Raw genomic sequence first — 16,815 nt, forward strand, 5'->3', positions numbered from 1 at the left:
TGACACCTCTAATAATCTGTTTATTACCACATTCCTGCTATTTAATGACAAATGTGTTGAATATTTGTGAGGTGTTAACATACATCCACAGGAATGAACTATTGCAAGTCTGTGGAAACAAACTTACACCATGTTGTTGCTAAGATCCATCGTGGTCTGATTACTGCCTCTTTATTATGTCTGACCAAACAAAACCACAGTTGTTACAAAATCTACTGACAGCACGTTTGTAGGTAGCTGTGAGGAGAGAAAATCAACTCACACCGTTTATCTGTCAGCTTTATTTGAGAAGTAACATCGATGGATCTTTTAGAGAAAAACATGCTGTTTGTTTCGAGGCAACACACCTCTCAGACATCAAGACTATTTGGAACGGTGTATGTTTGTAACATGATTACAGATTTTATGCAAGTGTCGTGTGTGACAAATGTCTCCCACCCTCTCCCAAGTCATACTGAGAGTTGCTTCCTCCACCTTTAATGGCTGTGAGCAGCACAGAGGGGGGTCAAGTCATGAGTCTGGGAGGACGTTGTGAAACTGAAACTGGTTCTTTGGCATTTTCACAACTGTCTCTTCCCTCCAGTGTAACGGCCTTGAGTCACACTGCTCCAGATTGTATCAGAAGCAAACGGTTTGGTGCTGCGCTTGCTCCTCCAGTCCACAGATTTTTAAAAATGCTGTCTCTTGTGGTTCCATATGGACACAAAAGTTGTCACTATAATACCACATTTTTATGGTATAAAGGTAAAAATAACACGACAGTCTTTGACAAGTTTCATCTGAAGCAGCTTGTTCACCAAACCGGTGTAACGACTAACAGACTTCTTGCTGCACCCAAATGACTCTGACCTTAATTTGACTGAGAACCCTCACACTCATGCCTGAATGTGGCTTCGAACGCAGATTTAAATCCTCTCTTTGAGTCTCACAGAGGCACATATGTTGGCAGAAGCAGACAGAACTCATTTCCATGAAAGTTTCTGATATTGTCCAGTGTGGAATATTTGCCAGATGCTCCATGAATGGAGATTATAATCCACTTTCATGGTTGACTGAGGCTTTTGTGGCAGGTTTCTGTTGCGTTTATATCATCATCCGTAGAAACTGGCTTCACTTTTTAAAAAATAATTCATGTATCATAAAGCTGTGAAGAAGGCAGATGTCGTGGCTTCATGAGTTTTTGAAATGACTGCCATCTCCTCAAGACCAGTGGTAATAAAAACAAAGAAAAAATGATTTCTAACAAAGTTTAATACCAGTCCGCTAGCTAAGATAAATAAAAAATAAGTTAAATGTTAAGCAGTGGTGACAGGGAGACCATCTGTTCTAAGGGGGTCCTGGGGTGTTAGTCCCTCTGAGACAGATGAACTAAATCCCACAGCACCAGCTGGAAGAATTAAACCGAGAATAAATAATGGGGACACCTTTGGCTGAAAACAAAACAAAGTCTTGACAGGAATGGGTTCTTGGTCCGACTCAGCACTGAATCTGGTCCTGGAGTGGTTCCTGCCGTTCGAAAATCCTGAGAGCTGCAGCTTAACCTTCACCCTTCGTCCTTGTTTTTAAAAAGTTTCATCAGCTGAGAGTCTGCGCCACGATTTCATCTCCCTTCAAAGATCAGATAAACAGAAAATCAGTTGTTTGGAGTTTAGGTTTAACCAACAGCGACTGAGCACAGAGTCAGAACCTACACATTACTGCCGGGGATGATCCTCTCCTGCTGCGGCTGCTTCGTCAGACTGAACCTCCTGAAGAACGCTGGCAGTTTGAGCTTGGCTGTAGCAGGCCTGGGCGAAACGCTGAAAGGTAACAGAAGACAGTGAGGCTGCAGAGCTCAGGTGCTAATGAGACGTTTGTGGACAAATCAGCTGCTTAACACTGATGTGGGACTTCTTCGGTATGTTTGGAATTTCAAGTTTAACATTGATCCTAAAAGGCCTGTTTTCATTTTGCCTCCTTCAAAAAATGTTTGTTCCTCACACGAGGGTATTCTGTTACCTCATGGTGTTTTGGAAAAAGAAAGCGCTCCCCTATTTATGTTTGTATCACCTGGCTACACAGAATCAAGAAAGTCACATTTCCAGGAGACAAAAATAGACACGTGTTTTTCTCTGTGAATGTTCACGTATGTCTGTTTTTTTATTTTTAGGAACCCACCACTCTGCCTGGAATGAGGGCCGCTGTTTAGCCTCCATCCTCTCGTCCTCTGCCTTTTGCTTTCGCCCATCCTCCTCCTCTGCATCCGCCTCCTCTGGTATCTGCTCCCAGAGCTTGTCGTTGACCCACAGGGCTTCCTGGAGGCTGAGGCCGAGGCCTATGCCGGTCACCCGTCGGCACAGAGGGCAGGGCACGGTGAGAAGTCCACTTCTGACCCGCGATATCGTCTCCAGGCAGGGCTCGCAGAAGGTGTGCCTGCAGTGAAGCACCCTGGGGATCCTGTCCATGCGGGAATATGGCAAGAGGCAAACGCTACACTCTCCATCCTCACACAGGACCATGGTCAAGCTGGACTGGTGAACCACAGGCAGTAACAATAAACCCCTCTGGATGATCCGAGTCCTGATTCAAAGTCTGTAAATCAAGAGTGTGGAGGCCTCCAAAGAGTTGTCAGGGCTGACAGCAGGTCCAATATTCCTGAGTCGTGTCTCCCTTTGAATCAAAAATGTGTTTATTAGAACGACAGCTGAATAAAAGTGGACCAACGATCAGAACCTGAGTCTATTTTTACACAACAGACAACAAAGATGGGTGATTCTAAAGTTAAACTTCAAAATGATTATTTCCAAAAAAATGAGGTCTAAAGAAGTCCTCATAATAAAAGACAATCTAGCATCATGACAACGAGAGAGTAAACTTTGAAGAATGAAACAGAGTACTTACAGCTGAGTTTCTGCTGAGGTGAGCCAGCTCTCCTCCTCAGAGCTGTTTGCTGTGAATGGTGTCAGAGGCTCGTCTGCCGCCTGGTAGGACTGTCTGCTGCGTTTGTGGGGGCGGAACAGGAGCGTCTCTTTCTGTTTCTCTCATCCCCGAGCCCTCCCCACAACAGCTGGGGGAGCTGAGCTGGCTTTGTTCAGCGTTTGAACGAGAGCAGGTGGAGAGACGGCCGAGGGAAGTAAGGGGGGAGGTAAAGAGGGTAAGACAAGCAGTACTAACAAGTAAAATAAGCTGGTGGCTTTAAGATGGCTGAGTGTCTAAAATGTATAGTGTACAAAAGTACAGTAATAATAGGTCTGTGTCTGAAGAAAAACAAGGAAGAGGTGCCAAAAACAAAATAAATTGGGCTCGTCCGGGATTTGAACCCGGGACCTCTCGCACCCAAAGCGAGAATCATACCCCTAGACCAACGAGCCACAAGGAAGCTCGTCGACCAATGACTTTTTATACCCCTACATGCTACAATATTATTGGTTGTCTGTTAGTCGAGCTTTTTATCTCTTTGCTAGCGTTTATTCTCGAGAAATGTTTTCTACTCAGCTGTAATATCTACTGTTTAACTTTAAATCCTGCTCGAAATCTAACGTTATGTTTAACTAAGGCTGCAAAGTCTGCTAGTAGTACAAGATTTTTCGAACCACGTAGCGCGACCGTCACACGCATCTCCATGGGAAACAAGTGCTGGGAGATATAAAAATAAATACCACTATCCTTACGATGACACAAATGTCTTTGTGTAAAAGAGCAAAATAACGGGCTCGTCCGGGATTTGAACCCGGGACCTCTCGCACCCGAAGCGAGAATCATACCCCTAGACCAACGAGCCACGTGTCCAATATTCTCGCCACTATACTCTTTATACTTTAAACATTACCAGTAGTTTATGTTGCATGTCATATGTTTCCTTATTAACGTTTTCACAAGCGCGACACCGCTAAAATTCTTATTTTACTCTTGTAGTTTGAGAAATACTTCCGTGGTGAGGCTCGTCTAACCCTAACACTGCTATACAGTCCTTGTGGCGAACGTAAGATGTGCTGACGTCACAGTATGGGGGCGGAGTTACCGCCTTACATTCAGGAAATTCTGAACGTCGTCAAGTCCGGTCTACTTGGTGATGTAAACAGTTTTGTTTTGACCCTCTAAAGCTTGCCTGTGTTAGCTTCCAACAATTGTAATCAAATTAAAATCCAAGTTTTAGACTGAGTATTTGCTACTTTTTAGCAGCTTAGGAACCAATGCAGAATCCTGATTTAAGGTAAGATGAACTCATGAAATGCTTTGACGAACCAACTAATTAGTTGTTTAAAGTTGCTGCAAGATCAACAGATGAAATTTTGCAGGGATTAAAAGTTCGTCACTCTTTGTATCTCAGGCCTCTAATCAACATGTTTCCATCTTCTTCTGTGTGTCTCCCAGCTCTGTCCTGTCCTCCTGTGAGCCAGAGCTTCAGGAGCTCATGAGACAGATCGACATTATGATCTACCATCAGAAGAGGCATTGGGAGGCTGATGTCCGTGCCTTGGAGCTCAGGGTGAAGAGCGGAGAAGAAGAGCTTTTAACCTCCAAGAACATCATCGAACGAAGGAACCTGGAGGTGAGCCGAGAGCTGTCCCCAGCGCATACTTTGAGCAAAAATGGCTCTAACCCACTCTTGCAGATATTCTAAGTGCTAACAGACTGCATTTTTGCATATGTTTTTCTAAGGTTTGACCAAAATGGCCATAACTCTGTATAGTCTAAAATTTGCATTAGACGATAGGCATTTAGTCAAGGAATGCTAGGCCTTTAATTTTCTTCAGCTATGGCTGGATGGATGTCGTGCCATCAGGTGAACAGACAAGTCTTCTGCAGTAACAGCATCACCTATCATTGCAGATTGGATTACTTCACAAGCAAATTGAAGATATCCTGACTCATTACCAAGAGTTAGTTTCCAAGTCTGAGCAGCAACTGCAGAAAGTCCAAGAAGAGGTGAATCAAACTGCTTCTGAAAATCTATCTTGATTCTTTTGTTCCTTAAAATTAATTTAATAACGCCAGTCTTAGATGTTTTGACAAAGTCATTGTAAACGTCTCTTTCAGCTGGATAAGTTAAAGAGAAGTTACCAGAAGCTCCAGCGCAAGCAGCTCAAGGAGGCAGACGGAGGAGCGAAAGAGACAGAGCTTTCAAAGGTGAGCTGACTCTGCGACTATTTCTGTTTGCACCTTGTCCTGATTTTTCTTTCCCACCACCTGCAGCTGTAGATTAACCATCCTCGCATGTTCCTACAGGAATACCAGCAGCGCTCTGCAGAGTGGGAGCAGCTGCGGGCCCTGCACCAGAACCAGGTGACAACTCTGGAAGCCCAGAATAAGAGCCTGATGGAGGAGCTCTTTGACATGAAAGTAAAAGCATGTTGGTTACATTAACACGTGATTTAAATCTGAAGCAGTGTCATGTTTTTTTTGTTTTTTTAACTTGTGCAATTTGATTTCCAGAACAAGTGGGCGTCGTGGCAAGTGGATCACAGGGTGTGCTGTTCAGAGCTGCAGTGTCTCCGTGCTGAGCTGGAGAAGGCCCAGGCCACTGTGCACTCACAGGAGCGTGAACTGGAGCGCCTGCGACCGTTTGAGACGCTGACGGAACGGTACCAGAAAGAACAGGTTAGAAGAATCCTGGGAACATGGGAGAGCATCCTGTATTTACAAAACAAGAAAGAAACCAACTGTCTTATTAACAACACAAGCTAAATGGTTGTCTCAAACCATATTAAAATACTATTAATATCATCTCCAGGGTTTCCCCCAGAAAAGAGGCTAAACCCGGTGGTAGGTGGCCTCTCGCCGGCCGACTGTCGACCGACCGTGATTTACTAAAAAAAAAAAGTATTAAATTTGACAGAAAGTTGAAAATATGGCTATTTATTATGTGATATTGTAAGATATTTGTGTCAAATATTTACACAACTACAGTTTTACAAAAAGGCACTTTTGAAATACTTTTTTAAACAAAAATACAATTAAAGTAAATACTAATTGTTTGCACCTAGTTTCCATCCTAATTTAAGTCACATTTACAAATAAATTAAATTAACATAAATGAAAAAGTGCAAACAAGGCACCAACACATGTCTCACGACAAGGCCGATGAATAACAACAGAGAACTGAAAAACAGACAGATGCTGTACTGTACTGTGCTTTTTGTGGCACAGGCTGCATGTTGGATCACTACATGTAACAACAAAATAAAGCATATCTATTGCTGAATTTAATAGCATCGTTTTACTGTTAAACAAGGATAAATTAGTATGGGTCATATTAATATTTTCACTAAGTACAAAACATGCTTACCATATTCGGTCTTGTAAAGGCACCCGCTGAATTTCGTCTCAACTAACCATTTTTGGTTAAACCCACTCGTTCGGTGTTTATTGCTGTGGCTCTCTCACAGAGGGATCATATAAATGCTGATACAGGTGAAACAGCTCTGCTAGAGCAGCAAAATCGTCCATTTTGAACGGAGCGCGGTCCGCGCAAAGTTACCAAAATTGGGAGGTGCATGACCACATGACACGACACCACACCGCGCGTCGCGTGGTCAACTAACTTTTTTTTATTATTTTGCCCCACTTCACCCTCCCCCATGTGTCACAAAGTCCAGTGCAAATTTAGTTACTCAAACTTATAACAGAAAGAAAGAGTACTTTGAACACTAACCACAGTAGTGGGAAAGGAAACAGACACTGGCTTTTTTTAAAAACCAGTATAACTGTACTTACAGTTCTAGTGTTTCTGCCTTACAAACTCTGCTAAGTGTGAAACAACAAATATAAAATTAAACAAAAGCTAAACAATAAAAACGAACTCCTCCACAAGAGAATGTGTGCACTCCCATTTAAAAAAATCTTTGCCGCTGTTTTTACTTTTGACTGAATATTTTCAAAACCTACAATGTCTCAGAATCAGAACAAGAAGCAAAAGGGAAACTATTCCTTCCACAAAGAGCTTATAAATCCTTTGACAAGAAAACAAGCATGTTCACCTTATTGGGTTTCAGCAGGACGTGCAGGTTGTTAACAACATTACCAGCGGTGCTAAAGACGCATTCTCGAAAGGTGTTGTGGCCGTTATGCACATATATTTTCGGGCCGTTTGAGATGACAAAAAAGTCCAGACGTCACCTGCACGAATATATTGCCCATCGTCATTTGTTGGACTGACGAATATCTGTTGAAAAAATTTGACATATTGCCCAACCTTATTTGGTGGCTCACTGCTGAGTCCCTTTCCTCCCCTCAGAGGGGGGATCCCTCGGTAACTTCGCCGATGGAGTGCTATGTGTCCTCTCAGAGCTGCCTGGAACAGGAAAACCACCGGTTAAGGCAGGAACTTGCCAAGATGCGGCCGCAACTCCACGGTCCAAACCAACCCTGCCAGGAGAACTATGAACGGGCTCTGCTCAGCCACGCCATCGCGGACCAGCCACAGCCGGACCAGGACGGGTAGGTGGCGTGACCAAATGGGTTCGGGTCAGAACAGTTCCAGTCCTGATTGTCATGAAACGTTGTTGTTGCAGGTTTCAGGTGCAGGAGAACACCACTCACTATGAAGGAGAGATCCAGAGGCTGTTTAAAGAGCTTCAGAACCTGTCTCAGACCCCCACAGAGCAGCTCCACAGCCAGACCCAGAACACCAGGATTCATTCTTCCTCCTCTTCCTCCTCTTCTTCCTCCTTCTTGTCCAGCTGCAGCACCAGGCTGACCAAGAGAGCCTCAGTGCCAACATTAAGTCCCAATAAACCTGCTGCTGGGGGTCAAAGTTCAGACTCAGAAGACTTTCTGACCTCAGGGTCCAGGAAGAAAGGGATTCCCTCTCCTTCTTTAGAGGTTTGGATCCTCAAAAAAAATAAAAATACAATCAGTGATGCGGCCCTTCGTTTACTGAAAACTCATACAGATGTGTCTGTGCCCCCCCCAGGGCCCTCTGTCAGTGTTGCCTGCACATGGCACGATCAGTCGTTTCCTGGAGGAAGAGAGCTTACGGTCCGAGGAGCTGCTGCAGAAACTGGACCTCCACATCCAGGGAATGAAAGAGGACAACACCAGGACGGTGTCCAAGTACCGAACCAGTGGCTCGGGGCCCGAAGCGGACCAAAGCTCCGAGCACAGTGGGCGACAGTAGCACTAGTTCTGCTCTCCCGCTGCAATGTTTTTGTTAAATGACAGCAAAGCAAACAAGAATGACTCATTTCTTTCAACTTTGAAGATGAATACTTCACAGGTTTTGCACATGTATGCTAAGAGCTTTGAGTTCACCCGAGTTTTACTTCTATAACTGATGATCCACTTGTTGCTCATCACATAGATTATTTTTCTTCTTAAGATATTACATCACGTACCAGCAGAAGCAGAAATTGTTTTCCATTTGTGCCTTTTAGCAGAGGTACATCAAAACGATTAAATGCTTTACACCAATTAATTTCTTTTCAGATGTTGCACCAGGAAAACGACAGAGATGTGCTGTAAGCTTCCTGTACATATGGCTATCAAAACAATGACTAAATTAAAGTCCTAGCATATCGCTCGCCACTTTTCAAGCAAGAGTTTTGAACTAAGCTGATCTAAGGATGAGAAAGGACAACTTTATCGCCACTTTGATCAAACCTCGTAAATGAGGTTTTGCACAATCTCATGCAATATTGCGAAATCTGTTTTCTCACGGGATGTAACGCATGTGTTGAGAATGACTCTCAGCTACTACCAGGTCAGATTTTAGTTCAGCATCTGTACATTAGGACTAGGTTACATCCATATTCGTGTTAGATAAGATCAGTTAGCTGTAGCAGCCATCTTGAATCAGGTTGACTCCAAAAGTTAATCAGTTTTAGATGTACACTCAGTGACTACCTGGAGAAGCTTGTTTAAGACAAGGACGTTTAAAGAAGTTGTGTAACAAAGCAATTTCTTTTTGACTTTTATGTGATCAGTATGGATATATTAGTTCTGTTTGTTAGCTTTATAGCTACTCTCTGTATTTTCTAAGCATTTCCAACTATTTAATCAGTCTTTCAAACAAATGGTGCTAGACATTCATTGCTTCTTTATTATTCAAATAAAAGTTTTACCATCCCACTTCTGTGACACCTCTAATAATCTGTTTATTACCACATTCCTGCTATTTAATGACAAATGTGTTGAATATTTGTGAGGTGTTAACATACATCCACAGGAATGAACTATTGCAAGTCTGTGGAAACAAACTTACACCATGTTGTTGCTAAGATCCATCGTGGTCTGATTACTGCCTCTTTATTATGTCTGACCAAACAAAACCACAGTTGTTACAAAATCTACTGACAGCACGTTTGTAGGTAGCTGTGAGGAGAGAAAATCAACTCACACCGTTTATCTGTCAGCTTTATTTGAGAAGTAACATCGATGGATCTTTTAGAGAAAAACATGCTGTTTGATAAAGAGCTTCTCAGAAATTAGGTATAATAAACCTATTTCACTTATGCCCACTACCACTTTGTGCTCTAGAAACCCAAACAATTATGAGTCTGTTTTAATGTTGATTTATTGTTGTTTGTTTGTTTCTGTATCTCTTCATCCTGATCCTGTCTGTCAAACTTTGCTCAACTGTTAACAGTATAAAAACAAAAACAGGTTTTGGGGGAAATCTTTAGCAGGACTGACAGGTGAAAGGCTAGTCTGAACACAGCTAAGAGCAAAGTGCTGCCATTTTTAAAATGGCTACAATCTGAAACAGTTTAAAGCGGCTCATCCTCTCCTAAACCTTTACACCTTTACACCACCTTGACCTTTGACATTACATGCATTTTTCTACAGAAATTGTATGAAATTCCTGCAGGAAGTGCAACCCCCCCCGCACCAGAACCGCTATGAAATTTATGAGATTGAAGCTGCTTTAAGACAACAGCAATCCTGCTGCTTAGGGTGGATTCAAACAACTGATTAGGTCAAAAAATTAAATTCAGTTTTTTCAAAGACCCATCTCCAACAGGTAAGATGTCTTTGTTAATAACTTCTGCACAAAGCACCTTCTCAAAATATTGTATATAAAATATCTCTTAAAATTTAGAATCACTTTCTTGGTTATCACTATCATAACACATTTTTATGGAGTGCATAAAGGTAAAAATAACACGACAGTCTTTGACAAGTTTCATCTGAAGCAGCTTGTTCACCAAACCGGTGTAACGACTAACAGACTTCTTGCTGCACCCAAATGACTCTGACCTTAATTTGACTGAGAACCCTCACACTCATGCCTGAATGTGGCTTCGAACGCAGATTTAAATCCTCTCTTTGAGTCTCACAGAGGCACATATGTTGGCAGAAGCAGACAGAACTCATTTCCATGAAAGTTTCTGATATTGTCCAGTGTGGAATATTTGCCAGATGCTCCATGAATGGAGATTATAATCCACTTTCATGGTTGACTGAGGTTTTTGTGGCAGGTTTCTGTTGCGTTTATATCATCATCCGTAGAAACTGGCTTCACTTTTTAAAAAATAATTCATGTATCATAAAGCTGTGAAGAAGGCAGATGTCGTGGCTTCATGAGTTTTTGAAATGACTGCCATCTCCTCAAGACCAGTGGTAATAAAAACAAAGAAAAAATGATTTCTAACAAAGTTTAATACCAGTCCGCTAGCTAAGATAAATAAAAAATAAGTTAAATGTTAAGCAGTGGTGACAGGGAGACCATCTGTTCTAAGGGGGTCCTGGGGTGTTAGTCCCTCTGAGACAGATGAACTAAATCCCACAGCACCAGCTGGAAGAATTAAACCGAGAATAAATAATGGGGACACCTTTGGCTGAAAACAAAACAAAGTCTTGACAGGAATGGGTTCTTGGTCCGACTCAGCACTGAATCTGGTCCTGGAGTGGTTCCTGCCGTTCGAAAATCCTGAGAGCTGCAGCTTAACCTTCACCCTTCGTCCTTGTTTTTAAAAAGTTTCATCAGCTGAGAGTCTGCGCCACGATTTCATCTCCCTTCAAAGATCAGATAAACAGAAAATCAGTTGTTTGGAGTTTAGGTTTAACCAACAGCGACTGAGCACAGAGTCAGAACCTACACATTACTGCCGGGGATGATCCTCTCCTGCTGCGGCTGCTTCGTCAGACTGAACCTCCTGAAGAACGCTGGCAGTTTGAGCTTGGCTGTAGCAGGCCTGGGCGAAACGCTGAAAGGTAACAGAAGACAGTGAGGCTGCAGAGCTCAGGTGCTAATGAGACGTTTGTGGACAAATCAGCTGCTTAACACTGATGTGGGACTTCTTCGGTATGTTTGGAATTTCAAGTTTAACATTGATCCTAAAAGGCCTGTTTTCATTTTGCCTCCTTCAAAAAATGTTTGTTCCTCACACGAGGGTATTCTGTTACCTCATGGTGTTTTGGAAAAAGAAAGCGCTCCCCTATTTATGTTTGTATCACCTGGCTACACAGAATCAAGAAAGTCACATTTCCAGGAGACAAAAATAGACACGTGTTTTTCTCTGTGAATGTTCACGTATGTCTGTTTTTTTATTTTTAGGAACCCACCACTCTGCCTGGAATGAGGGCCGCTGTTTAGCCTCCATCCTCTCGTCCTCTGCCTTTTGCTTTCGCCCATCCTCCTCCTCTGCATCCGCCTCCTCTGGTATCTGCTCCCAGAGCTTGTCGTTGACCCACAGGGCTTCCTGGAGGCTGAGGCCGAGGCCTATGCCGGTCACCCGTCGGCACAGAGGGCAGGGCACGGTGAGAAGTCCACTTCTGACCCGCGATATCGTCTCCAGGCAGGGCTCGCAGAAGGTGTGCCTGCAGTGAAGCACCCTGGGGATCCTGTCCATGCGGGAATATGGCAAGAGGCAAACGCTACACTCTCCATCCTCACACAGGACCATGGTCAAGCTGGACTGGTGAACCACAGGCAGTAACAATAAACCCCTCTGGATGATCCGAGTCCTGATTCAAAGTCTGTAAATCAAGAGTGTGGAGGCCTCCAAAGAGTTGTCAGGGCTGACAGCAGGTCCAATATTCCTGAGTCGTGTCTCCCTTTGAATCAAAAATGTGTTTATTAGAACGACAGCTGAATAAAAGTGGACCAACGATCAGAACCTGAGTCTATTTTTACACAACAGACAACAAAGATGGGTGATTCTAAAGTTAAACTTCAAAATGATTATTTCCAAAAAAATGAGGTCTAAAGAAGTCCTCATAATAAAAGACAATCTAGCATCATGACAACGAGAGAGTAAACTTTGAAGAATGAAACAGAGTACTTACAGCTGAGTTTCTGCTGAGGTGAGCCAGCTCTCCTCCTCAGAGCTGTTTGCTGTGAATGGTGTCAGAGGCTCGTCTGCCGCCTGGTAGGACTGTCTGCTGCGTTTGTGGGGGCGGAACAGGAGCGTCTCTTTCTGTTTCTCTCATCCCCGAGCCCTCCCCACAACAGCTGGGGGAGCTGAGCTGGCTTTGTTCAGCGTTTGAACGAGAGCAGGTGGAGAGACGGCCGAGGGAAGTAAGGGGGGAGGTAAAGAGGGTAAGACAAGCAGTACTAACAAGTAAAATAAGCTGGTGGCTTTAAGATGGCTGAGTGTCTAAAATGTATAGTGTACAAAAGTACAGTAATAATAGGTCTGTGTCTGAAGAAAAACAAGGAAGAGGTGCCAAAAACAAAATAAATTGGGCTCGTCCGGGATTTGAACCCGGGACCTCTCGCACCCAAAGCGAGAATCATACCCCTAGACCAACGAGCCACGTGCCTGATGTGTCATCATTCTTTATTTTTATCCTTTCTGTTGTACCTGTTCTAAATGCTCTAGATCACAGATGTCAACCTCCATTCCTCGGGGGCCGCTATCCTGCATGTTTTAGATGTGTTCTTGCTTTAAAACGCTTGGTTTAAATGGATGACTTGTTGCCATGCTCCTGGAGAACTTGATGATTTGGTGAGGAGGTAGTTAAACAATTTGAATCAGGTGTGTTGGGCAGAAAAACCTAAAACTCCCAGGATAGTGGCCCTCGAGGCCTGGAGTTTGCCACCCCTGCTCTACATCATTTGTTTTCATGGTAGCGTTTTATCAAACGCGACACATCATTGGTTCCAAACAAGCCAGCAACGTCACCCCAAAGTCAGACCATGCATTGCTCAGAGAAATGGCAAAAACACCAAAGACCTCCATCTCAGACTCGACAGGCTTCGCTTAGCAGGTTAAAGGTTAAAATTCATGACAGGACACTTAAAAAAAAGACTGAACAAGTATGGCTTGTTCGGAAAGATTGCAAGAAAAAGCCTCTTTATGCCTAAAAGGACATGGCAACACAATTTAGGTTTGTAAAGTTCCGTCTGAATGATTCAAGTGTACCTCAACAGTGCTCTGCTGTGGTCTGATGTGTTAAGGTTAAAATATAATTTTTTTTCAATTTTTTTGTTTCACAGCTGGTGTCAGGAGGACAAGGAGAGCTGTACACCACGCAGGAAACCAGGTTTGCATTTCTGTACATGAACTATTTGGAGCGCCAAAGACTTTGTAAAGAAGTCACCAGTCTCAGGCAAGTGCAGGGAGCCAAAGATCAAGTCATCCAGTAACAAAAAAAAACACCAGGGGGCAGTCTAGCAGCACTGTGAGCAGGATGTGGTACTTTGAGTGATGATGCAATTGTACACGTGTGTGAATTGGTGTCTTGTGTGCAGAGCTCTGGAGGAATGCGAGGCGCTTCAGAGCTTTACCCCAGTGGAAATCCTCAGGCTGGAGCTGAAGAAGAGTGCATGCAGGCTTCAGTGACCTCAATCATCTGAGGTCGCTGTGAAGGATGAGGTCACATGTCTGAGAGAGAGAGGTGGATGCTGGTCTCAATCCGACTGAATGATAATAACGTTTACCACAGTCTTTTAAAATTTTAGTTCAAAATCTATAAAAATTTCCTAAATTATAGCTATTTTTGTTTTGTTTTGTCAGTTGGCTGTGGCAACCATCTTGAATATAGTTAACTTGAAAAAAAGTCAGTTGTAGATCTACATCCAGTGGTTACTTTCTGAGAGTTTCATTAAAATTTGTCCAGTGGTTGATGAAAAATTTTGCCAACAGACAGACAAATAAATAAATACACAGACTTAGGCAAATGCATAATTGCCTATTTGCCTTTGGCTGGATGATATTTTTTAAAATTTCATGTCTGTTTGGAGATTGGAAAAATATGAGAAAACACCAAGTTGAACATTTAAACATGGAGCAGGAACCGAGGAACCTTGAAGCAGCCCATGACTCCTCTGCTGCTGAAAAAGCTAAGACCGTTCTTCTAATTCACTGAACTCATGTTAGGGTTTTTAGTCGTTTCCACCGGTGCCAGGTCAGGTCACACCCTCTGGATTTGCTCTGCAGCTCAAAGAGGAGCTTCGGAGAGACTGGCAGACACACAGCAGGGAGACTGATGATTTGAGGAAGAAGGTGTCGAAGCTGAGAAGCGAACTGCGTCAGCGTCCCCCCCCCCAATCGCCTCGCTCCTCACCAAGCATGGAGCAGCAGCTCCAAGGTGAGGTGGAGCAAGCAGAGCAGCAGGCAGCCAGGCTTAAAGTGAATCAAAAACTGCGTGGCTCTGAAAATAAACTGCTGGATCAAAAAGAAGAGCGTAAATGTGAGGGAGCTCTCAATATCAGGTCTGCAGCTTAGATCAGTTCTGGAAAAGTTGTTCTAAAGTCCTGTTGGGTTTTTAAATTAGGGGTAGCATTCATCTCAAAACAAAGTGTGGTCAACTGAACTTTTTAGTTTATAGTCTACAGCAATCCCATTTCCCATCTCCTGTTAATGGCTCGGGCACAGCTGGAGACTTTACAAACAGAAGCAGGAGCTGAAAGATCTGCTGCAGAGACTGCAGTCTGTTTTTGTCAAGTCAGCATTTACCTAACAGCTGAAGCAGCTCCTGAATGTCTGCCACTTCTGGTCCGTTTGTTTTTCTCTCGTTTCGCTCATTGTGGAACAAAATGTGTGGGGACGTCACCTGTTGGTCCTTAAACAAGATAGATGTGATTAAACTATCCCTTCAACTATCAAGGACTGTGAAGCCAACAAAGGAATGCTAAATATTAGCATATTTAGATACTTCATCAACTTCAGATGGTGGAGTGATGAATCAAAAGCTCAGAGACATGTCAGGTCCTCATTATCAGATTCATCAATGAACAAAAGGGGTTAAAAATATTAATACTTTTAATGTGAGAACTAATAACATTCTATTTGACATCTAGTCCAGTTAAACTGGGAAATTCAGTTCGACATGAAGCACCTCCAGAGTTTTTATTTGTTGCACATGACTGTTTCATCATAATATTCATAAATCCGTTCAGAGTTGTTGTGGGGACAGTGAGTCATACACCAGTGTTCGTCTACTAGCTTCTTATCAACACAACTACATGAATACATACAGTCTTTGGTTTCTTCAGACACATTCTCCTCAAATTCTTGTTTGCAATGAACTAAACTGCTGATCGCAGGAACAATCCCTTTTAACTCTGACTCAATGTACATTATGCTCTTATTTTGAAGCCATACAGTTCAGTTTCATCTGATTGTAATTACAGCAGCGAACAGCCCGACAAATACCAGAATGCATGGGATGTAACGCTCAGAGTGTGTGTTGTGAATGATTCTCAGCTATGACCAGGTCAAATTTTGGCTCAGTGTCTGTAAATCTGATTATTTGCGTTAGTTAAGATCAATCAGCCATCTTGAATCAGGTCAGACTCCAAAAGTTAATCAGTTTAGATGTACACCAAGTGGTTACTTTCTGGGAGTTTCTTTAAAATCCATCCAGTGGTTCATGAGATTTATTTTGCTAACCTGACAGATAAATGAACCCACACATGTCAGGATTCGGCAATATTCTAAAATGAGCAGCTCGGCGTCAGACAGACACGGGCGACGGGGAGCGAGCAAACGCTAAGTTACATTGCAGAAGGAAACCTCCACAGCGATCGGTGTCGCCTTCAAAACACTCCGATGGTTTCACTTCCGGTTCTCGGACCGCAGATACAGACCGGGGCGTGGTGATAGTAGGCGGCGTAGGTGGAATTGTGGGAATTAGAGTACCTAATCGATTGTCCAGAGCCACTATTCTATGAGAAACTTGGTTTAGAGTGGCACACGTGTCTTGTTGTACCTGATGAAGTTGCTGAATTAACGTGTCAAACTGATCCAAACGATGTTCATGGTGGAGTAATGTGTCCGCTGTCTGTCCGGCACCGGAGCTGCTCTTAGAAGTTTGTTCTGGCTGGAGCATTCTGTCAGGATTCGGCAATATTCTAAAATGAGCAGCTCGGTGTCAGACAGACACGGGAGACCAAGATAATAGACAGTGAGTTTATTTTACAGTGAATCAGGAACTGTGATAATAACAGGAACCAGGACCTGGAAGCAGAGGTCGTGGTGAGTATTTCCTTGGTGAAGAGGCAGGTAAGTATTAAATCCTCAGGTGAGAGGCCTTACTGTGCAAAGGGTGAGCCACGGCACGGAGGTGAGTACGAAGGTAAGTATTTCCCAGTAGCAGGTTAGCAGTTTCTCCAGGAGGCAGTAGGCAAGTATCCCTCACGAGGCAGGCAGACAGGCACAGGCAAACAGATAGGTAGTTTATCTCCAAGGCAGGTTTCCACAAACAGACCAGACTGGATCCACGCAGGTCAGGTTGTCCTAGGTAGGTAAAAACACAAAAAGCTCAGAAACGGGTTCACTAAGAAACTCGTAAATCACAAGAGGCTTAGCACTTCACCACAGAGGCAAAACAATGCTCCAGCGCTGGTCTGGTTCCCACCACGGCCTTAAGTACCAGCTGCCTTCTGATGAGCCTGATCTGCCACAGGTGTAGAGGGAGTGACGAGGAGCTGCCAATCAGCCGTCGAGA

General features: G+C 43.4%; 3 protein-coding genes and 3 non-coding genes across 7 annotated transcripts; 1 reads left to right on the plus strand and 5 right to left on the minus strand.

Moving 5' to 3' along the window:
- Positions 1-155: 155 nt before the first annotated feature.
- On the minus strand, positions 156-3,296 carry LOC108240222 (E3 ubiquitin-protein ligase rnf168-like). Its single transcript, XM_017423547.3, has 4 exons — positions 2,881-3,296; positions 2,158-2,649; positions 1,692-1,799; positions 156-1,608 (listed from the first exon to the last, which is right to left on the minus strand). The coding sequence occupies exons 2-4, from the start codon at positions 2,496-2,498 to the stop codon at positions 1,563-1,565; spliced, it is 495 nt and encodes a 164-aa protein (XP_017279036.1). The 5' UTR covers positions 2,499-2,649; positions 2,881-3,296; the 3' UTR covers positions 156-1,562.
- Positions 3,279-3,350, minus strand: trnap-ugg. Its single transcript has one exon. It is a non-coding gene; the product is annotated as a tRNA-Pro (tRNA).
- A 338-nt stretch (positions 3,351-3,688) lies between these two features.
- Positions 3,689-3,760, minus strand: trnap-cgg. Its single transcript has one exon. It is a non-coding gene; the product is annotated as a tRNA-Pro (tRNA).
- Positions 3,761-3,995: 235 nt separating this feature from the next.
- cep63 (centrosomal protein 63) lies at positions 3,996-9,007 on the plus strand. Of its 2 annotated transcripts, none has more exons than XM_017423542.3 (9): positions 3,996-4,192; positions 4,354-4,531; positions 4,813-4,908; positions 5,020-5,109; positions 5,209-5,322; positions 5,416-5,580; positions 7,217-7,419; positions 7,494-7,803; positions 7,895-9,007. In XM_017423542.3, the coding sequence occupies exons 1-9, from the start codon at positions 4,173-4,175 to the stop codon at positions 8,096-8,098; spliced, it is 1,380 nt and encodes a 459-aa protein (XP_017279031.1). In that variant the 5' UTR covers positions 3,996-4,172; the 3' UTR covers positions 8,099-9,007. The 2 variants fall into 2 exon arrangements, with proteins under 2 accessions (XP_017279031.1, XP_017279032.1); XM_017423543.3 differs by having other exon boundaries at positions 7,268-7,419.
- Positions 9,008-9,209: 202 nt separating this feature from the next.
- LOC108240221 (E3 ubiquitin-protein ligase rnf168-like) lies at positions 9,210-16,740 on the minus strand. The gene is made up of 5 exons (XM_037974216.1): positions 16,404-16,740; positions 12,208-12,391; positions 11,485-11,976; positions 11,019-11,126; positions 9,210-10,935 (listed from the first exon to the last, which is right to left on the minus strand). The coding sequence occupies exons 3-5, from the start codon at positions 11,823-11,825 to the stop codon at positions 10,890-10,892; spliced, it is 495 nt and encodes a 164-aa protein (XP_037830144.1). The 5' UTR covers positions 11,826-11,976; positions 12,208-12,391; positions 16,404-16,740; the 3' UTR covers positions 9,210-10,889.
- Positions 12,606-12,677, minus strand: trnap-ugg. Its single transcript has one exon. It is a non-coding gene; the product is annotated as a tRNA-Pro (tRNA).
- Positions 16,741-16,815: the final 75 nt, after the last annotated feature.

The sequence above is a fragment of the Kryptolebias marmoratus genome, linkage group LG24 (assembly GCF_001649575.2).
Source record: "Kryptolebias marmoratus isolate JLee-2015 linkage group LG24, ASM164957v2, whole genome shotgun sequence".
NCBI classification, from domain to species: domain Eukaryota; kingdom Metazoa; phylum Chordata; class Actinopteri; order Cyprinodontiformes; family Rivulidae; genus Kryptolebias; species Kryptolebias marmoratus.